Source organism: Perissodus microlepis, chromosome 7 (genome assembly GCF_051167445.1).
Source record: "Perissodus microlepis isolate ML-2025 ecotype Zambia chromosome 7, ASM5116744v1, whole genome shotgun sequence".
NCBI lineage: Eukaryota > Metazoa > Chordata > Actinopteri > Cichliformes > Cichlidae > Perissodus > Perissodus microlepis.
Window position 1 is genome coordinate 59,479,300 of NC_140467.1, and position 21,679 is coordinate 59,500,978.

General features: G+C 40.5%; 4 protein-coding genes across 5 annotated transcripts in view; 2 read left to right on the plus strand and 2 right to left on the minus strand.

Annotated features, from left to right (window-relative positions):
* The window catches only part of ppfibp2b (PPFIA binding protein 2b), a 104,850-nt gene extending 100,726 nt beyond the window's left edge, over positions 1-4,124 (plus strand). Inside the window, exons 27-29 of one of the 2 annotated variants that reach the window (XM_084936302.1) lie at positions 5-70; positions 2,894-2,959; positions 4,031-4,124. In XM_084936302.1, coding sequence (XP_084792428.1) covers positions 5-70; positions 2,894-2,959; positions 4,031-4,054 — 156 coding nt within the window. In that variant the 3' untranslated portion in view covers positions 4,055-4,124. Of the gene's footprint in view, positions 1-4; positions 71-973; positions 1,608-2,893; positions 2,960-4,030 lie in introns of those variants that run through there. The other variant, XM_084936300.1, reaches the window with a different exon arrangement.
* Positions 4,079-5,889, plus strand: rep15 (RAB15 effector protein). Its single transcript, XM_084936306.1, has 2 exons — positions 4,079-4,354; positions 4,443-5,889. Exons 1-2 carry the CDS (start codon positions 4,079-4,081, stop codon positions 4,980-4,982), a joined length of 816 nt encoding a protein of 271 aa, XP_084792432.1. The 3' UTR covers positions 4,983-5,889.
* Positions 5,890-6,400: 511 nt separating this feature from the next.
* poglut3 (protein O-glucosyltransferase 3) lies at positions 6,401-11,347 on the minus strand. The gene is made up of 6 exons (XM_084936305.1): positions 10,984-11,347; positions 10,542-10,739; positions 9,305-9,588; positions 9,011-9,215; positions 7,390-7,586; positions 6,401-7,212 (listed from the first exon to the last, which is right to left on the minus strand). Exons 1-6 carry the CDS (start codon positions 11,219-11,221, stop codon positions 6,772-6,774), a joined length of 1,563 nt encoding a protein of 520 aa, XP_084792431.1. The 5' UTR covers positions 11,222-11,347; the 3' UTR covers positions 6,401-6,771.
* A 3,043-nt stretch (positions 11,348-14,390) lies between these two features.
* On the minus strand, positions 14,391-21,457 carry cyb5r2 (cytochrome b5 reductase 2). The gene is made up of 9 exons (XM_084936311.1): positions 21,357-21,457; positions 21,030-21,176; positions 20,362-20,434; positions 19,879-19,985; positions 18,450-18,579; positions 18,245-18,328; positions 17,781-17,866; positions 17,575-17,674; positions 14,391-14,852 (listed from the first exon to the last, which is right to left on the minus strand). Exons 1-9 carry the CDS (start codon positions 21,369-21,371, stop codon positions 14,680-14,682), a joined length of 915 nt encoding a protein of 304 aa, XP_084792437.1. The 5' UTR covers positions 21,372-21,457; the 3' UTR covers positions 14,391-14,679.
* Between the last annotated feature and the right edge of the window lie 222 nt (positions 21,458-21,679).

A 21,679-nucleotide genomic window follows, 5' to 3' on the forward strand; every position in this document is an offset into this window, starting at 1 on the left:
GCAGATGGCGACCACAGAGGGTACCATTTTGCAAATAGAAGCTCTTTCTGAAAGCATCAACAACCTCACAGTAAGCGCCAACACACACAAGCTGCTGCCTAATGACTTGTGCAGCTGATTCGCTCACTGGGAATCTGCTTGTAGTCTGCTGTAAGAGAAGTTTGAGTCACTCAGATGGAAAACTGCAGATACTCAGATGGGAATGCCATTAAAACACCACGTCTTGTGTCTGTGTACAAATTAAAGCAATGCTGCTAGTGTGAAACCTGCTCGCTGGTACTTGCTTCTTTATTACTTGCGGCTATCATCCAGATGCCAGGCTTGGTTCTTTAGCATTTGTTCTGTTTGTTCAAGTCAAGAAAATCATGACAGTAACTGAAGTCTGAGATGTTTGATAACACGTTTGCAGCGTCAGTACATCAGTGAAGATCTTGGTAAAAAAAGAAATTTGAGCATTATTCATATCTTTTTATTATTTGAAGTTAAATTTTAAGTCCAAGAATCTGCAGGAGTTACATCAGAACAAGGAAGGGCGAATTTAAACCTCAGATTTATTATTTGAAGTAATCACAGTAATTAGAATCAACAAGCTTCCATTGCACTAGAGAGCAGAGAGACAACAACCAAGGCATACTTTTTTTCACAGCAGACCTTTTAAGATGTCATAGAATGAAAAGCACAGTCTTTTTACAAACATTAATAATGTTCATATTTGCTCAGGTGAGTTAGTGTCACACATTCAAGGTAGCCATGTCTGAGGATTTCCTACAGAACTGGGTTAGATTCATCTTCATGTTGGGCATCTTCATTTTATAAATTCCACCTGTGCTTCTCCTTTGTGACATGTCATAAAAAATCTCACATCGGATCTGATGTTCTCATTTCAGTAAAGTATACTGACCCCAGCTCAGAAGCAAACACTAACTTCTAATCTCTCTAACCCATTGCCACTCCCATGATGCTCTGCCCCCAGTATCTGCTCAGCCGAGATGAGCTGCGGAAGGAGATGAGGCGTTCACAGACGGCGCTAGTTTGAAGGACGATGACCCTAAGCTGTAGGCTGTCAATCAACCACAAAGACCTGTAGCGACCTGTCTCACAGCTGAATTGTACCTCAGCCCTCAAGCTAACACTGCAGCGTGGAGCTCCTTATATTTACTTCTACTAGCCCCTGATACCTCAAGTTAACTCCTGCACATGCCCTGTAAGTACAGAGGACTGGGAAACACAAACGGACCTACACATTTTGACAACAATCAAAGGTCTTATTTTTATTTTCTAGTGTGCTGAATTGAACAGTTATTTATACACTTTTTTTTGTTACTGCTTTCCTTAATTCCCTATGCAATGTAGCTTTTAATGAGCATACTGACCACTGTGTACTGTAAATACTGTGCTGGTATTTCATTGGGGAGGACTGTGCAAAGCAGTGAACATGTAGTTTAGAATGGACAAACTGGACATTCCATCAAAAATGGTGTTGAAGCCATTTGTAAGAGCAGAGCAGCTAAAGAAGAAGGAGCTGGTTCCTCAACATTGTCATTCTATTGTTCTGCAGAGAAAGATGCTACATATCATATGTTGAAATAAAGAAGTTACAAGAACTACCAATGCTTCCTAAATGACTGTATGGAACAAAAAATTGTTGGAACTCCTCTTTTGCCTCAAAGTAGTACTGGCCATGATAGAGCACTACCCCTCCCTGAGCTTGGTCCTGCTGGAGGTCTCTTCCTGTTAAAAGGAAGTTCTTTTCCCCCACCTTCACTCAGAGCTTGCTCTAAGTGAGTTGTGTGTTGTCTGATCGTGGGGTTGAGCTAAATACCTGAAGACCCATACTTTTGTGAACAGGAGCTATATAATTAAAATTTAATGAAAATGAACAAGCTGCATTATTTCAGTCATGAAACATAACTTTTTTAACTTACTACAATATAAATTAGATGGACAAAATATTAAATTATTGTTGTTTGACAACATTAATCCTGAACATTTGGATACTACATCCAGCTTTGCAGTTTGGCTAAAGAGGACACCCATCATAAATTTAATTTCATTCCCTAACTCAAGGGAATAAGTTAAGGGGTAGAGATCAAAGTTTGTGCACAGGAAAGAGAAGTCTGGTTGCTTGTAAAATAATTTAATCCCACAGTGTTTTCAGCATACTCAAGTGGCCAAAACCTGGACTTTGCTCTGAAACATCATATAAATTTATGTTTCTGTGGCTTTAATTTCTATGGCTATTCAGCTATTTTAACATGATCACAAAACTAACACCAGGATTTACTATGGTTCATTTAACCCTCTCCAGCTGTGATGTGAACACTTTACTAAATTTACTTTTACAACTAACTTTTTAAAGCACATCCAAATATATAGTAGAAGTCTGGAACAGTAGGACAGTAGTTTGTGATATTCGGTTGACAAAAATCAAAGAAAAATGATAAGACTGGGTCCTTTGAACAGTTTTGTAGGACTACAGTTCACTGTAGTCCTACATTAACCTCTACTGGTCAAATCTGGGATTTCTCCACCTGTGAAACTTTTATCATTTCCTAAACTGACCTTGAGAGCCTCCACACTATAAGTTGCTGTCCCAGCCTACCTGTCCTCATTGCTGCTTCTTTCTAAAAGCAGACAGTTACACATTTTGTTTACCCGCCAACCCCTTCAGGCTCACCCCAGTCCTCAAGCTGCTGCACCAAGCTAACTGGTAAGATGAGCCTTTTGTTGACTTACCTAAAATTTGACAAGATGCAAACACCACACCCTTGCTGCCACTGTCAGCGAAAACTCTGCTTCAGCAGAAAATTCTCAGTATTCTGCTGGAAGTTCTCTACACATCAGGACACAAACAACCATAAAACACTCACACAGACTCTGTGTATCTCAGCAGGACAAGGAAGAAGAAGAAAGGAAATGTAGTGTATTTGGAACTGTGGAAGCTCCCAGACCAGTCCTGGTGAGTATCTGTACTGATTGACAATGCTCTTTCTGTTTATGTGCAACGCGCTGGTGGACCAGAAACTGATCAATATTTAATGTGGAAAGTAGTGTCAGAGTCAATTATGCTCTCAAATAAATGAACAGTGACACTAATTCCATGTTCTGGGACAAAAGCAGAACAGACAGTGGGTTCTTTTGCTCCTCAAAAATGCAACTGATTTAAATATAAAGTGATAGCAGTCACACAGCAGTGCTTAAACGGTTGTGAAGCCTTTAAATTTTCTTCATTTCTCTGTATATATGACCTCAGAATTCATAAAAGTAGGTAAAGAAAACCCATTTAAGCAAATGGATCCAAAATATGGGTTGTCTGTTTACTGAGAAAACCATCCATTGTTACACATCTGTAAAAGGTGAAGACATTTGACCTCTGTTTAGAAGAAAATATGCAACTAAATATAAGTTTAAACTTAGGAAGCCTGCACTTTCTCCAGGGCTGGTTTTTCTTACAAAACCAACACTGTCCTAAAGGTAATGGATGGATGTAGCTGCTGTGACGTCATTCACTGGTTTGAGGACCATATTTGGAAGAGAGAAGAGTGCTAAGTTATTGGCTAACACTAGCAGTCTTTGTTATGAACTAGAAGGCACTGACAGACACAGTCGTGAGGTCGTTTTTAATGATTCTAATGAATAGAACTGAAGCCTAGCAGACTCCAATTGGATCCAGCTGCATGTGTCCGGACAGCTGTCAGAGTGACCATGCCACTAACTCAAGTATTCATGTGAAATACTTATTTTAAAAAAAAAATCTGAGGGAAACTATCCATAGAAGAGTCTCTGAGGGATGATTTGCTTTAGGAGTCAGCCTCAAGTGGTCATTGGAGGAACTGCAGTTTTTGGAATTTTCCACATGTAATGTTGGCTCATTTTTTCTCAAATGACCAACTCTGATATTTCTAATTTTTTTAACTGGGTTTGTTTTCATCTATATTTAGGACTAATGTGAAAATCTGAGTATGTTTTAGCACCAGTATGTGCATTTCAGCTTAAATTTTATGCCAAAATTTGACCATTATCTTTCCAGTGTATCAGGGAGACCAGCTTGTGATCTGCTGCCCATCATCCGTCGACCATGGGTGCAAAATTCAGCAAACCTACATCTAACCCACTGAGAAACGTGTTTTCCTGTTTCAAATGTGGCCAATCCAGGCAACCATCCTTTTATCATGATATATCCCCCCAACCGAGCATCTTTGCTACACTAAAGAGGCGCAATGTCCCTAGGCCCAACGAGTTCATACATCTTTTCAGCAACTGCATCTCTTCTGCTACAGCCAGAACCCAAGAGTACCTCACCTTCAAGGATCCAGAGGACAAGTTACGCCCGAGTCCTGAGGTGCTCACTCAGGTAGCAACACTTATTGAACAAAATACGTCATCAATAACCAAGACATTTTGCTTTAGAGAAGTTACTGAAATATCTCACGCTTTAACAGGTCTTCCTGATGACCTACATCACACGGAGTGTTGAGGTCAACCTGCAGGATACCCTTAACTGCACAGTCATGACTCCTGAGCAGCGCGTCCTCCTGGGTGCTGACTGGGTTTGGGCAGTGCTGGAGAGGCCGACCAAGAACCCCAAGTTCCAGATTGTCGTGCAGGTCCTGCACCTGTCTGAAAGGGAGGAGGCTGAGCAGAAGGTCTCCATGGACACCTGCAGTGAATCCATCCAGATGGCCCAGATGGAGTCCAGCAACAATAACATGTACGAGAGAATGGTGAACTTCTGCACCTCCATCGGCAAGGACTGCTACGCTCTCTTCTTGCTTTTTGGGAAAAAAAACGACAAGGTGAATATCTATGGCGTCCTCAGCAACAATTTTGAGGCGGCCAAAGGAAAATGCAGGATCGACAGAGCTCTGATCGAGAACTTCTTTAAAGGTTTGAGGTATCTCCATACGCCTTTAGGAATGATGCAGGCAATTATGACCAAAAATAAAGGTGAACCCATCACTGTCATGATTAAATTCAGCTGAATCACAGTAAGACGAGCACGCTGAGCTACGTAGTTATGTTGTATCAAAGAGGTCAAAGGTCACAACACCACAAAAACAGGTCTGCATTCTATAAATATATCAGACTCTTATATATGATATATAAAAAAGAATTATATCATAAACATATAAGAAATTGAAACCTAATCCATTTGTAACAATATAAAAGGTATTCGAGCTGAACAGAAATACTCAGACCAGCCCTTCTGACACCAATAACTACGCCGCTCTTCCCCATTCTGATGCTCGGTTTGAACTTCAGCAGGTCGTCTTCACCATGTCTACATGCCTTACAGCAATCAGCTGCTGCCATGTGATTGGCTGATTAGATATTTGTCTTAGCAAGCAGTTAACAGGTGTACCCAACAAAGTGGCCAATGGGTAACTGTATGTTTGCCGTTTGGAACAACCTGCCTGAGGAACTCCACTTAGCGCTTCCTGAAAATCTGTTTCACTTCTTTGATGGTGCTTTCTGCATGTGGTTCTACTTTTTTCCCCTCATCTTACCTCTTTTCTCTTAATTCTATTATTAACTATTATCCATCCATCCATCCATCCATCTTCATCCGCTTTATCCAAGGCCGGGTCGCGGGGGCAGCAGCCTAAGCAGAGAGGCCCAGACCTCCCTCTCCCCAGCCACCTCCTCCAGCTTATCCGGGGGAACACCAAGGCGTTCCCAGGCCAGCCGAGAGATATAATCTCTCCAGCGTGTCCTGGGTCTGCCCTGGGGCCTCCTCGCGGAACTATTATTTAATTCATTATTGTTTGGAGTTCTATCTTTTCATCTCATTTTAACTTTCACCTTTTTAATGCTGTTCTTGGAAAGCATTTTATAACGCTGATTTTGATAAGTGACATGCAAATAAACTCCTATTAGGTATTACAACAACTTCAGAGTCATGTTTTTAATCCTGGTGTTAGAGCTTAGTACAGCTTGACCAGTGGTTAAGCTACAGAAAGGGGCGGACACAGTAGATGTACTTACCCACTCAAAATGTTATCAAAGGAGACCACTAACATGTTCCACCCATCCATTTATTCTCTTCCCCTCATCCAGTTATGGGTTGCAGTGCGGCTAGAGCCCATTCCAGTGGTCAAAGGGTGAGAGGCAGCCAACCAGTCACAACTACAGCCAATTAAGAATCACCAATTATCATAACATGCAGGTCTTTGGACTATGGGAACAAGCTGGAGCACCCAGAGAGAATCACAGGGCCTTAGCTGGCCGGTAGATTCAAACCCAGACCTTCTTACTGTGTGGCGATGGTGCTAACCACCGCACCACCATGCTGTCCCACTTAATTACTAATGTAGCTTAGTGATTCAACAGAGTAATAACTACTCGAAACTGCAGTGACAGCTGTATGCACAACAATATAAAGAAATCTGCACTTGTTAAATATTTTAAGACAAAGTTTTTAGTTTAGATAAAGCACACAAGTATCCAATTTAAAGGCACATTTACACTCATCCAAGTTCCTCCATTACTAAACAGGTATAAAAAAACTCCCACAACAACAACATAAAACATGTTTTAAAACATTAATGCTCACATGATCACAGATTGTCTTTGAGCTCGATCTCAAAATTTCTGACCGCTATGGTTTTATCATAAAATTCCTCTACTGTCCAAAATGAAAGTGGAATGTTGAACATTCATATGCCCTTAGGCATCAGGAACATTACATTATCATCTTCACTCTTTAGATATCAGGAATGTTTTCACACAGAAAAAGAGACTCGAGTGCTTAAAGACTAAAGCCGGAGCCCGTCATAGTTCATCCTTCACGTCCGTTTCTTCTTTGTAGCTTTTACGCTCACATTTGCAGGCAGCAGTGTGGTCATCCAGCTGAGGCACCAGCTCCATGTCTGCGTGTCGTGTCGGCTGTCCCGTCTGTCGCTCTGAATACATGTGCAGCACTTTGTAGTAGTAACAGTACAGCCTGCTGGGCTGCAGCAGCTCTCTGGCCGCTGCCTGGCCCGCTCTGGCGATCTCTTGTGCTTCAGCGTCGTTCTCTTTCGCCCATCTGATCTTCTCCAGAAGGTCCGACAGGTTTCTCTTCACAGGAATGTAATGTGTTCCTGCCTTCAGGTGGCTGTAGAAATGTTCATAGTACTGAGAGTCCTGTTTCAGAACCAGACTGTTCCCGAGCATCAGGTAAGGAAACCGGTACGCTGCCACTGTTCCATCAATGTTCACCTGATATTTGTACTGCAAGAGGAAGACAAGGTGGCACGGGTTGCAAACACACGTTATGGATGTATTAAATCTATTCATAAAGACGAGGCATCAAGCTAAACTTAATCATTGTAGTGAAGTGAGTAACGTATGGATGTATATATTTATCATTATATTTATTAAAGAAAAGACTATTTTAAGCTTCCTTACCTTAAAGAAGTCAAAGAATCCAACAAGTGATGCTTTGCCAACGTGTTTCTCCTGGTCTCTAAAGAAGAACCATGCAGTGATGCCGGCATCAAGGAGCTCTGGGTTTTTTTTGGACAGCGATACAAGCTGAAGACGCTCCTCTCGACTGTCCCGACCCCGGAAAAACGCCCGCTCAGTTTTATTCACCCACGGAGGCCCTGATGGAAGTATATATTACCGAGTGGGAAGAAATGTCTACGTTTACATACAAATTCACAGATCATAACCATATTTCTCCTAAAGGTGTTAACTGCTTCATATATTATATTATATATATATATATATAACTTTACTCAGATTTCCTAAAAGTTAAATCTGAGTCAATATATGTATGAAATCCATTGAAAAAAACACTTCCTTGTCATTTCTATCTTTAAAATGTTAACAAACAAGAGCAGAATGTGTAATTTAGAAAAACAGTGACTTTAGATGAAAACTGCTTCTGACTCCAAAAATCTAACATGTCGGCCGATATTGGGAATGTTGTGCGCAGAAAGAAGTGCCATCTTATATCTATCATTCATCACATGGACAAACGTATTGGCTCACACCTCTTAATCTTTGAATTCATCTGTTTTCAGTACCACTGCAACAGGCTTGTAATATTTTTACAAAGAAGTGTTGCAAACTCAAAAACTCCACAGCCCCAAACCGCCTCTGGAATCAACATCAAAACAGAAAGTGTGCTCTGGGAGGTTGATGACATGGCTCAGCAGCTCCTGTAGGTGTAATGTGTAGGTTTTGTTCATATAGTGTATAGAGCAGGGGTAGGCAACTCCAGGCCTCAAGTGCCAAGTGTCCTGCAGGTTTTAGACGTGTTCTTGATCCAATACTGCAGATTCAAATTGCTAAAAGACCTCCTCAACATGTCTTGAAGTTCTCCAGAGGCCTGGTAATGACTTTTGATTCAGCTGTGTTGACTCAGGGTGATATCTAAAACCTGAAGGACACCTGCACTCGAGGTCTGCAGTTGCCTACCCCTGGTATAGAGTCTATGGACTGTGGTGCCCTCTGGTGGACAGTTACAAAAACAAACCAAAGGAGAAACTGCCTTCATAAGGTGACAACCACCCTCACAGTTGGATTCTTTGGTTGGGATCTTTTGGATCTTCGTTAAACTAGCTGCAGCTAAACATACAGCTTCTACAACAAGTTCGACCTCTATACTGCCTGAAGAAGAACAGCCCACTAAGTTGGATTATGTAGTTCAGGAAACCTTGCACACTGTAGATTTTTAAAAAAGGTCGTGCTTTATGGCTCTTGAGAACATTTTGGGAAAATACAGCAGAGGCAGCACTTTCTTTCTTTTTTATTTTCTTTTTTGCTGAACGCTGGTAAGTTCAAAGCAATAAAAGGTCTTAAACTGCTGCACAGTATTAAAAGCAATAAATCAATAAAAAGTACACCTCTGTGTAGAAGTACATCCCAACATAATTTAGTCCTGCCAGTTGCAGTTTAAGTGCAATTTCCTTCAAACTAAGATACTCAATAAGAAGTTTTAACAACTTGTAGCACAGACAGAAATATACGAACGATGATAACATAAACTGAGGGCTGTTTTGCTCAGGAGTATCAAAGTTACCTGTATTCCCTTGGACAGATAGGAGGTCATTAGTGACCCCTCTCAGTGTCTCCAGGGTGGAGTGTGTGACCTCATAGGTAGGGAGGACGATATCCCGTGTGTCTGTGGAGCCACACCACGATAAGATCGGAACAGCAGCAGACGTCTTCGTCTCTAGCGGCCAGTCACCCACATTGATGTAAAACTCCACATCAGGCACCCTCACCTGCAACAGAACGTCAGTGTGTGACTGTAAAGACTTTATATATATATATATAACAGCACGGCATGGAAAAAACAGCAGAACAATTCTACCTTCCTCGTCAGTGATAGCAAAATTTCATCAGAGAACATCTTGAAGTCGGTGTATTTTCCCAGCGTGCGCCGGTACACGTGGTTGTTGATGATGGCGTAGTGAATGAGCCCTCCTCTGTTGGAGAATCTGTGAGGCACTTCCTGCCTGAGATGCTGCAGGTCGATGGCGGGAAAAGACTTAAAGTCAGCTAGAATCTGTCGGTCATCGGCGGGACACTGCATGACGCTCTGCCAGACGGAGGCATCGGGCTCAGGACAGTCACAGTATTCATGATGCACTGGACCTGAGCATGGGAATGAGCCATCAGGGTTAGATACACGTATAAATGCAATGTGGAAGATGAGGAGTCGCTGTCAACTTATTAAAAAAAACAAACCCCAAAATATCTGAAACAGTCGATGAAGTCAGTCAATGTTGATAAATCCAAAAAAAATACAAGTTACTGGATGTAAAGCTGTGTTAAATCTAGTGTATGTATGTGCACTCACCCCCAAATGTGACTACAAAGCAGCACAAAGACAACACTTCTTTATGCCAATGCTATAGTTAGTGTTCTTCTGCTCTATACATACGGGCTGGCTGTAATGAGGAGGTGGAGCAGGTTATCCAAGGTTGGTGGTGAAACATCTGGTTGCTTGAGTCTGCATGTCAAAGTATAATTGGGCAACATACCAAACCCAAAGCTGCTCTCCAGCGTGTTCATTGCAGTGTGAGCGTTAAATAAAAAGCACTTACGTGTAGACAAAAGTGATTGCATGAACCAGTCTATTTAACATTTACCGCATTCTTTTTAAAATAATTTTAATAGCTCTGACAGTCACTCTGCTCTTAAGTCTTTACTCCTTCCTGTGCTTCAGTAAACATCAGTCTTCCATTAGTACAACATGAAGTGGACAGTGTGACTCGTGATGGAAGAGTTTAAGTATAAATGCTGCAGTTCTAGGATGAGTATTTTGAGGTCCCTGTCATATCTATCTTCATTATTCATTGTGTGGGTTACCCATGGAGTGGTGAGACTTTAGTTTGTGGCCACTCTTGGCTCTGCTATCAATCCTGACTTTATTTTTTGTGCAAAACACTGGCATCATAATTAAGAGCAATGCACTCTGGAGATAAACTTTGCATGTAAAAGCAATTCGTCATTTTTATCCCAATTTCTCACCATCAAATTGATTTTTCCATCTTCGTATAAAGGGTCTGAGGACAGAAGGTGATGCAACAGGTTTTCTGACTAACCTTGGATGGTGTAGGGTGAGCTAGCCACAGCAGCATCTCTGTAAGAGACCTGGATCTTCAGACCCTTGTGAGCAGTGCTGTAGAGCCGATACCTCAACAGGAAGGAGCCGTCTCCTCTGTCCAGAGGTGGAGGGACGTGGATACGGAGGTACTCATTCTTATCCAGTGAGCCGATCTTCACTTTAAACGTGTCTTTTCCTGAGCACCACATTCAAAAAGCATTTCAATGAACAGTTTGAGTGCTAACGCAAGTAACAGTTATGTATATACGGCCGCTCGTGCACGTTTTCGTTAACATTAGCCCCCCCAAAACTTTAAACGTAGCTTGCTAGCCACCGGGTTGTAATAACAAAAGAATGCTGCAAAAACAGTTTAAGGTTAGCTTAAAAATACTGCAACAGGACTTTAGTGAGCTAATAATGTCGCGTTGGTGGTCATTTACCTGGAGACAGAGTCAGGTTTTCTCCTTTTGAATTCACTGCCTGAATAAAGAAGTAGCGGACTGGTAACACGGTGTCCGGGTTTAGCCCCGGACCCCATATCAGACACCTCTCTGGACTGATTCCTTCAGAGTCACAAACCGGGAAGCTTGTGCTTAGAAATACTAGTAAAATTACAAATCGGCTAATTAAACCACTCGGAAACGGCTCGACTACATCTACGTTCCGGTAACACGCCATACTCCAGCAGCTGGCACCAAGTAAACGTGTACAGTCACTAAATTTTAAGTGCAAAGTTTTGATAGAAACTCCTACTCCGACATGTTGGTGAAGACAACACGCCCACTGGTGATGGCCAGTGATGCCTTCACGGGAAGTTGGAAATTTTGGGGGTATACATATTGTGAACGCCCCCTACAGACATAAATACTCCACATTACTGATAAAAAAAAAAAAAGATCTTAAGACCAGTTAACCACTCCTTTGTTGTTGTTCTTGTTTTTTTAAACCAACTTTGCAAAATACTGCAGATAACAGCATCAGGATTAGTTATTGTCAGGGGTAAAGGAAGTCTTCAGATTTACTACATCAGAAAAAGTACTTATATTATTGCATCTCATTTACAAGTAAAAGTTCAAGTTCTACTTGAGCAAAAGTACACAAGTACCGTCAGGCCAATATATTTGGCTGACCTGTGCTGCGTTCATGTCACAAATCCCTTTACTGTTGTAGCTGGTGGGGTACTGCTATTTATTTATTTATTTATTTATTTATTTATTTGTATTGTTATTGTGTAGCAACGCAGCTATGTTTGCATAATATAAACAGTGAAGGTGAAAGATGAACGCTAACCCTTTTCCACTCCATAAGTTAATGTGAGGGTTCCTGATGGTTAGGGACAAATGCAATTGCACTGCAGGATGCTGTAAACAGACCAAACCTCAGTCAGGAGAACAACTGAGAGAATCCATCCACAATACCAGGTTAGTCATTAATATACTGCTGCATGTATTTATATTGTAAAACTGAACTTTAAAATGAATAGTGATAATAATAACCAAGAGAGACCGACAGTGATCACCGACTTTTTAGGGGCTTGTTGAGATTAAATAGAACAAGATACAAAGCGTTAAAACATGTTAAAATAACAACAGCCTTAATAAACGCAGCTGCCAAATATTCTGAGGAGTTCAACTCGGAATAGAAAGTAAAGACTTCTCTTTCAATCGCTATGAAATCTTTGCATTCACTCCCATTTATCAGCAGGCTTGTAATTAAATTTCTCTGCTGTCTACATTTCTCCAGCTTACTAAAATATGATGAATTTTTTTCACCCGCCTCAATCCATTTGGCTCTTCATCTTATGAAAGCACCCTGGGCTTTCTCAAGGTAAAGATCATCTAATTTAGTCTGGTACTCCATCAATTTATTTTTCTGTCCTCCCCCCCCTGTTTTTCTGTTTGGTTTTTCTTTACTACAGCACTGAGTTATTTCTCGAAGTAAATTACTTTCATATTCTCATTTTTCCATATTCAGTTATTTGCAGAATTTTATAGTAAATTCTTTGATCTTGAATTGAACAAATTCCCATTTCTGTATAATACCCACTATTGATTCCTTATTTTCAGTATCTCTGATTATATGTCTAATTTTATCACAATATTCATCCCTATTTAAAAGGCTGCTATTGAATTCCCAATATTAATATTCCCCTGCTACTAAATTTCTTCCTTGTTGGTTCTAAGACAAGATCAATAAAGCAGTGATCAGATAGGGGCGCTTTGGAGATTTTAGATTGTGAGGTACACCAAAAATCGCATCACTCACCAACCAATAATCAATTCCTGACCTGCTTTCTCCATTAGGTTTAAACCACGAATATTTCTTAACTCCAGGATTCATACATCTCCAAATGTCTGTGAAATTATTATCACAAGCAAAGTTCTCAATAATGTTATTCTGCTGCCTCCTTCCTAAGCGAGGCGCCCATCTGTCCATCCATTCATCTGGTGTCATGTTCCCATCGCCTCCAACGACAGTATAATCTGTGGGGTACATAACTTTAACTCTGAAATCACATTTGTTAAATTTTCCAACAGACTTTTATTTTGACCCTCATTATTTATGTCCATAAAGCCTTGTGACAATAAGGAATAAACCTTCGCATTTCAACACTACAGTTAACCAGTGGCCCTCCCTGTCAGCTTTGTAAGTTATAATTTGCCCTGGGAATTTATTAAAACAAATCGCCACACCTCCAGATCGATTAGATCCATGGCTGAAAAGAATCTGGTCTCCCCACCAATTAGTCCAAAATGTAACATCAGCATCTACAGAGTGAGTGTCTTGTAGAAATAAAGAGTGACATTTTTGCCCCATGCAAAATAAAAGAGTGCATTTTTCTTAACAATGTCCTTCAAACCCTGAATGTTTAATGAACTAAATATAATTTGTGAGTGAACCATAACAAGTAAAGAAAAAATGAAATGAAAAAAATAAAGAGGTAAGAGTTTAACCCATAACACTTGTCACCCACTCAGTGCCTAGTAACCTCTCATTTTCAGCCGAGCTCTGTTGTCCCATTAATAATATTCCACCGTCTAACAGTCTTACATGGAGCCTTTCATTTAGCGTCGCCAATCCTCCGTCCTTCAATGTATCCCTGAGGACCTCGGAAAAAGGTCTGTCTTGCTTGCTTGTTCAATTTGAGGCCACATCTGCTTCCTCTCTTCCAAATCCTCCCGCGGCAGTACCTCAGCAAAGTGACAACAGCCATTCTTACAGACAGCCGAACCGACTCCTTCAGATCGTAGTTGTCTTTGGTCAGCTGCTCATATCTTCTCTCCAACTCTTCAACCTTCTGTCTACATTCTTTCACCTCCTCCAAGTTGAACTGAACAGCTTTCGATAGGATGGCTAGCCTTTTTAAAAAGTATAAAAAATATACATACCAAAGATATAGTTGTAAAGAGCAGAAATATTCTAAAATTTGAAAAAACATACGAAGGCAAGAAGAATAATAAAGAGAAAGAATAAAGAGAAACAGGAAAGTGTGGATGCCTACAACATTCACTCAATAAACAAAATAACAGGGTTATGAATCATGCATCGTGTGGCAACAAAATAGAAAATGTAAATAATTGTCAGGTCTGTCATTAAACAATTTCAGTTATGAATCAGTTCATTCAACAGTTTTTGCATATTTGATTGGATATGTGAAAAATGCATGCATGGATGGTTTCCTGTTCAATCTATTGGAAGAAAATAATCAGATTTTTAAAAAACTTATATGGTAAGTACATTTGCAATAAAATTTTTAAAAAGTGATGTGAATAAACTGTGAATACATTTTAATTTTCACATTTTTAACAAAAGCAGACGTTTGTATATTGCTTCAGCTGCATGTTATGTTCTGCACTTTTTCTGTTCACCTTTGCTCACTGATTAGTCTGCACTTGAGGAATTAAGTGGTAAGGTGAAGAATAACAAAAACACTAATGCAGCATGATGTATACAAAAAATCAACACTTGTTTTTCGTCTTTATTTTGCATCTTTTACACGTGGTAGTGTCACTGATATCAAAACTCACACATAACCTGAATGAAATACAGAAAATTACAAACAGGTCATTTAAATGACAGTCATTTGTGATTTTGAATGGAAGGAACATCTGCAGCGACTGCTAAATGACGAGATACTAGTATGTAAAGATGTTTTCCGTTCTGTGTCCCAGTTTTTCCAGATTTGGCAGACAGGCATTCTGGATCATAGGCGCAGGGCCGCAGAGGACGATGAGGACATCGTTGGATGCAGCGGGGAGGTGGTCCTTGATCATGTCATAGGTCACAAATCCTGAGCTGTAGCTCCAGTCTGGAGAATAAGATCAAAGAACCACAAAGCTGAATTTTCACCAGTATGTGCACAATTCGGGTCGTGTTTTTAGCACAGGCTTACTGAAATGTGAAAGCGTTTCAGTCGTGCATGATGTCAGAGGGTTTATTGTACCAAACAGCCACAAGAAAAAACAGTACAGCCGAAATATGGCTTATTCAACATAGAAGCGTGTCTTTTATTCTGCTTTTTACTCCTTCTCTAAACGCTGAATATTAAACACTTCTTCTTTCTCTCATTTTGAATCTGTCTCTGTCCTCAAGGCCTCAGAGGAAGGAAGGGAGGCCTTTTGGTGAAAGGCAGGTAGAACTAAAAGACAACCTCCATTAACAGATAAAACAGGAGACATTCAAAGAAAGATGACACTATCTGCTGCGGTTTTTGGTAAGACGAAGATTTTAGTGTCAATGAAGCCATTTGCTGAAGAGGCTTGTTCAACAACAGTCATCTCTCCATCAAAGGCCAGCAAATAATGGCACTGCTAATGAAGAGCTCTTCAAATAAATAATGATCAAGGGCTGATGTGTCCCCTTTCTGAGGGGAGCTAATGAAGACGTGACACGACAAAATAAAAGGTCTCCACAACAGAGATTGTGTAACAATAATATGCTTGTTAATTCAAGCTGGCTTTAAGGATTATACAAGAGAAAACGGGAACGTTTTGCTAAGCTACTGTAACACCTTGTGGGAAGTATCTCCCTCCTCAGCCTGCAGGGATTTTCCTTCAGCTGAGGCGTCTTTGTTTGGTGTCAGCAGTGAAACCAAACGCCTGAGTATCAAGATTTATCCTGCTGCATGTAGCCTGGAGAGTCTCTAATACTCACATACAGGCCTGCCGTATATCCTGTGTGGTAAAATGATCAAATTAGTCACAGAAAATGTTTCTCAGCATCAACTTGAATGTAGTTACAAAGTTATAAAGCCACTTTAGGACTTAATTTGTGTGTGTTTGGATGCTGTCTGGCCAATATGTTTGGAAATGTTACAAGTATCAGTTTGAAGTCACTTTTGGTCATTTTTAACAATAAAAGGTTTCCTTAATGGATAATCTGAGTAAGGCTGTGGTCACAGCAATTTTATCATGTCTAAGCATTTTAAGCTTCATCTGGGGCTCCAAAAGGTTAGGGTTAAGGTCAGGGTCAGCTTGTTCATGCGACCTGCATCCATCTTCTTCATTTGCTATTTCCTGATATCAGGCGTATTTTTAAAGCCAAGACAATATTACTCATATCTGGTTTACTTCACAAGAAAAAGGGAAAAATACTAGCAATGATTTATCTTCATTCCCTGTTGGTTTTCTAAGACAACAAAGACATCTTCAGAGTAACATAAATATAAATGAATTGAAAGACTAGGTGAAGATAAGAAGGTCCATATTCACATATATTCATAAAACAAATGGTGAAACTCATTATGGATTTACAAACATCTTCCTTTTCTTTCTTTTTTTTTTTTGCAGAACTTCTTCTGTACAACTCGTGCACTCACACATCACAGGTGAGTCACACAGGTGTTCTGCTACATGGCAGTCACGAGTGAGGGAGTAAAAAACAACACTGGCTGGGAATTTGCAACACAAAGGAAGTGTTGTCTCTGCAGACGGAGCAGCATGAGAATTCTTGTCAGAGTTGTGCTTCTAGGCACCTGATGAACTGAAGCTGCCAACTTGACCCCATTCATATGCAGACTGATATCGACTTGACTCCATCTTGTGGCAACATTTATGGCAGGTTTTAGAGCCAGTGTTGGTAAGCGTGGGGAAAAACAATCTATACAGAATAATATTGGAATATTCTGTGTGGTGATTATGATATTTGCAATATATTACTTAAACTGTCTCAACTGAAAAACATTCAGTATTTGAACACACCCAGCTTTTCCCTTCTAACTGAGAGCTCATGGTTAATGGTTCAGTCACACAAGGAAAATAGGACAGCAGCCTCTTTGCAACTGAAAAATATCATCGGCTGCCTGCGTTTGTCGTACTGAATTATTTCACATTCTGTGAGCGATTGCAACTTGTGGGGAACATCCTTAAGTTCCCCTTAAGGATGTTGCACATTCACAGCTACTTTTGATTGCACAAGTTGCCTGATAGGAAGAAACATTTCTGCAAACAGTCGCCGTCTGACTTTGACTGCAATCATTTTCTCAGAGATTGTTGAAGGTTTGCAAATAGTTGATGTCTAGTTATAAATGCAGACAAATTACCGATAAGTTGTCATCAGTCTGAGTCTTTGTCAGTGAGTCTTTGTCAGGATTTGAATCTGGTTGTATTCTGGTTAATTTACTATAGCACGGTTAAAATTGAACTTCTGTTAAATGGGAATTTCTGTCTATGCAGACGTTAGTTGCTGTATTATCAGAAACTCCGATTCAGGCTGATATTAGTCTGGCAACATTTATAGTCTGGCAGGTTTTAGCGACAGTGCTGGTATGCTTGATAATTGCATTTTGCAGCAAAAAGAAATAACTGTAGTGATATAGCTTTATCTTATTGAATAAAACATACACCGTTTTATATATGCATTAAGTGTATTGTAATCGTGGAAGCATTTGTCTCACGCTCTACCTTGTAATGCTGCTTTTTTCCACATTCAGATTATGAATTAGTGCTTAAACTGAGCCCTCCCACTCTATTCTGGAGTGAACATTTTACAGAGTGAATTTTAGATCCATAGATGAAGACATTTCCTCTTACTCTGTGGAGGTTTGTCCAGTGTGAACCACAGCTGAAGTCTCTCAGGATGGTTCTTCTTCACCTCCTCCAGCTCGTCCCTCAGTAAGATGTCTTTCTCAGTCTAAGATAAAGTAAAACCCAGTAAAGCGGTTTGACAACAACACTTTCCCTTTATATGCAGTTATAGAATTCAACTGAGACAACCCAATATCCCGCACACAGCTGACCTGGTTGGCAAATATGAGAGAGCACTTGGTGTTGTCAGTGGAGTCTGATGAGATACTGCGAATTAACTGCAGCATAGGAGTGATACCTGGGAGGGTGAAAGACACCGGAGTTAGTCTCAGAGGTGAAATACAGACTTTTCCCATTTTTCCAGTGAACTGAATGTGTCAGCAGTGCAAAGCAAATATCAAAACTTTCTAAAAGTTAAAGCATGTCACAGATTTGAGGACCACAATTGCACACGAGCAGAACAGCTCTTTTCAAACACTCTGTATTACAACCCAGTCGTCTAAAACACACTAAAATAATAACATGATGCAGTAAAGCACTTGAAAAGTGTGATTACATGCAGACCTTAGAATCACTTTAAGGTAAATAACACTTCTGCAGATTTTTGTCCTCTGTGATGTTCCTCTGAATGAAGTGCATGTATATTTAAAGTTATTAGAGTGATCTGAAAATGGACCTGTTCCACCAGCGATCATTCCCACGTGCTTAAACTTCCGAACCTTTGGCTCCGACTTCTTATCTGGTCTGATGGCAAACTGACCTGAGTGGATGACACAAAGTCTCAACCAAAGCAGATCACACAGCGCCTCCTGCTGGTGTCAGCAGGTTAATGTAGAAACTTCTTTTTTTGGTTCTTTTCATAAAAAACACCATCACCACACCATTGCCCTTATACACCAGGAGTCCATTGGGCCCTCTGAAGTCAATAGTGTCTCCAATGGTCATGCCGTCCAGGCACTGCGACATCTTCCCTCCATCAGGGAAAGACGGGTGGGTGTTCTTGTAGTAGACCTGGAGGAGTTTACAGAAGGACATCACATTTTTATTTTCACCTTCTTATGCAGTCTCATTTTCCACAACAGTGCAATAAAAATGACTTCCAGGCTCTCAAATGATCCACTCAGCCGGTAATAATCAAATGTCAAACTTTACACATATTGTCTAATACAGCGGTCCTCAACCCCCGGGCCTCGGACCGGTACCGGTCCGTGAGTCGTTTGGTACCGGGCCGCGAGAGTTGAGGCTCAGGTGTGAAATGTATGGTTTTCAGTGTTTTTATCAGTTTTCAGCGTTATTTTGTTATCGTTTTTATCGTTAACTCGGTTTTCCTGGGTCTTTTCACGTGTGTTATGAATAAATCTTCTTTTTTCGGTACCTGTACTAGTTTTATTTTGTAGTATTTATCTGCGACACCTTAAAGGCCGGTCCGTGAAAATATTGTCGGGCATAAACCGGTCCGTGGCGCAAAAAAGGTTGGGGACCGCTGGTCTAATATTACTATTGATATGGCCTTTTTCTCTTACTGGAAAAGCTTCCCTATAATCCAGAAAACAGAAAAAGAGTGTATGTAAAACCAATATTCAAAATGTTATTTATGCTTTTGGAGAAAGCATCACGATCACAGTTATGTGACAAATGATGAAACCTTCTGTGCGGTACAAAGCATCTCACAACATTGTGCTTCAGTTTTCTGTATGAATGATATTCTAGTGTTAGCTGTTAGCTTAGCACTCAGTAATTTTATATACATATAAAATTACTCCAGAACATCGGCGTAACTTTGTGCTAGACATTGGGGAGGGTCAAGATCTTTGTCTAAATAAATAACTCTGGGTAAATTCCCAGATGATTAAACATGCAACTATTTTGCTGGTAATAACTGAAATGAGTAAAGAAAATCAACAGCCTATTTATGCAAGATAATTCACAATTTTATTGGGGGGGAGGGGGGGGGTATTGGCTGGGTCTGATTATTGGAGGGGTCATAACCCCCCTACTCCCCCTGGAAGTTACGCCTCTGCTCCAACAGGCTCTGTTTTTTTTTAAGGTATTATTGCTTCAGACTTGGTTGCCTATTAAAAACTGAAACTCATGGCCTTTCATCAGTTTCTAGGGCTTTGTACAAATGGCTTATAGTGTAATAAAAGTGATAAAAGTGTTTACTAAGGGCTCATCAAGCAATGACTGACTGTCCAACTGATAATCTCACTGACGATAGTAGCTCAGGATGCAATACAGACACTCAGATCTTTCCCAAATTTCTTAATAATTGCTCTACAGATCAAATGTGAACATGTTAAAGTTAACCACCTTAACCACGAGGTCAACATATCCTTGGTGCTCATCACTGGAGACTGGAGTATAGGCTCTAACCACCAGAGCGCCATTCACCTTTGCTGACAGGTACACATGCTGGCCTGCACAGCGGACAGAGACGGGGAAGAGAAGTGGCAGGTTTGGTGTAGTGTTGGGTTAAAGTGAAACAGGACGGTGGGGAAAATGTTGATACAGGAAATGAGGGCAGTTCTACGGATGCAGCAAGGAATCATGAGCATCACTGTCAAGTGCTAATACTTATCTATTCTAATCAAAGTCCAATAATTTTTTATTTTTGATATTTAACCGGTGTAATCGGCAAGTGAGCTTGCCTTCTTGTTTTTTTGTCTGGTTATACTGCAGCATAAGTATGAGGAAGTGCTAAAAGTGCTGAGTGCTCAGATAAGAAAATCTGCATGCTTGCTTTTTCTACTAGGATTTTATCAGAAGAGAGAAAGAGAAGAGCTGGTACAGTACCTACTGGCAGCCCAAGGATGTGACTTCCAGATGGAAGGCCAAACCGAAATTTCTTTGTGTCATGACTGATTTCCTGCACAAGGACACAGCCACAGTACCATAAAAAGAGAAAATACATATAATATTATCCTTCTGGGCTGGCTAAATAAATCTCCCATGGCTTCAGTTTGAAGCTTTATGTTTATGCAATACATTAACAGATATTTGTCCTATTATGTAACTGCATCTTGAGGGTATTTAAAACATAAAGACCGTTCCAGGCCTGCAAACCGGTGCACTGCACAAAAACAGAGCTGTTACAGCTTACTCAGTGAGAGCAGCAAATCTATCACTGCACCCCCAATAATACTTTCTTATGATGGGAATTTTTGATGAAAGAATGAGTCCTACATTGCCCACAATGCAACTCAACAGACCTTAATGTTTAAAATGTTGTGTGTGAAAGGATTTACACGGGCTCTTAGTACACTAAATTTGAACTGTTCTTTTTTAGGGTCTTTGAGTGAATTTCAAAGATTACTGAAGAGAAATATTGTGACTACAAATGTGCAAATCTTGGTTTTTTTTGCAGTCATTTAAAAATTTACATGCTTATTTATCATAAACATAGATGCAGGTCTAAACACACACTGGATTTTGTTAACCCTGTGAGTTTGTATGCAGCCCACCTCTTTGCGTATAAGTGGGAGAGGATATTTCACTGTGGGATCTTGGAGAGTGACGGGCAGCTTCTTCTTCTTCTCACCTGAAGAACCTAGCAGGAAGTAGAAAACTGTTCCTACCAACACAAAGACTGCCACCAATCCGGGGATCACCTGCAGGACAAAGATCAAAGTGTGAACACGCTGCACTTACTTATAATCCAGTTTTTTACAAATTTGTGCGTTCACATTCAGCCGTTTGTAGCACGACCAGCGACTTGCACAACAGTTAAGATAGAGAAACAGTTTACATTCAATAACTGAAAGGAGAAATAAAGCTCATTTTTTTCTCACCAAGGTCTCGTCCATGTTTAACGTGACAAATTAGTCAGTCAGAGCCTCCCTCTCCTCCCACAGACCAGAGTCCACACAGTTAAGGCAGTGGCAGCCTTGCCTCATTCACTCTACACACAAATCTCAAAAGGGGCTTGGCTTCCCACTGAGGTGAAAGGTGACACGGGGCCCGAAGCACCAATACGAAGACAGATTTCATCATGACGCTATATAGTACAGAGGTGGTATTCAGACAGTGAGGAGCAGAGCCTTGAAATCACACCACTGACAGAGGGGAGGAGAGACAGGCATATCAGATTATATAACAAAGACCTTCACTGCTC

Coding starts and splice junctions, on each gene's coding strand:
- rep15 (XM_084936306.1), top strand. CDS start 4,079: ATGGGTGCAAAATTCAGCAAACCTACATCTAACCCACTGAGAAACGTG. Junction 4,355..4,442: donor GTCCTGAGGTGCTCACTCAG/GTAGCAACACTT, acceptor ACGCTTTAACAG/GTCTTCCTGATGACCTACAT.
- poglut3 (XM_084936305.1), bottom strand. CDS start 11,221: ATGGCGTGTTACCGGAACGTAGATGTAGTCGAGCCGTTTCCGAGTGGT. Junction 10,740..10,983: donor AAACCTGACTCTGTCTCCAG/GTAAATGACCAC, acceptor TGTGGTGCTCAG/GAAAAGACACGTTTAAAGTG. Junction 7,587..9,010: donor ATCTGTCCAAGGGAATACAG/GTAACTTTGATA, acceptor TACTTCCATCAG/GGCCTCCGTGGGTGAATAAA.
- cyb5r2 (XM_084936311.1), bottom strand. Junction 17,867..18,244: donor AATGATCGCTGGTGGAACAG/GTCCATTTTCAG, acceptor TCACCCTCCCAG/GTATCACTCCTATGCTGCAG. Junction 17,675..17,780: donor CTCTCATATTTGCCAACCAG/GTCAGCTGTGTG, acceptor ACTTTATCTTAG/ACTGAGAAAGACATCTTACT.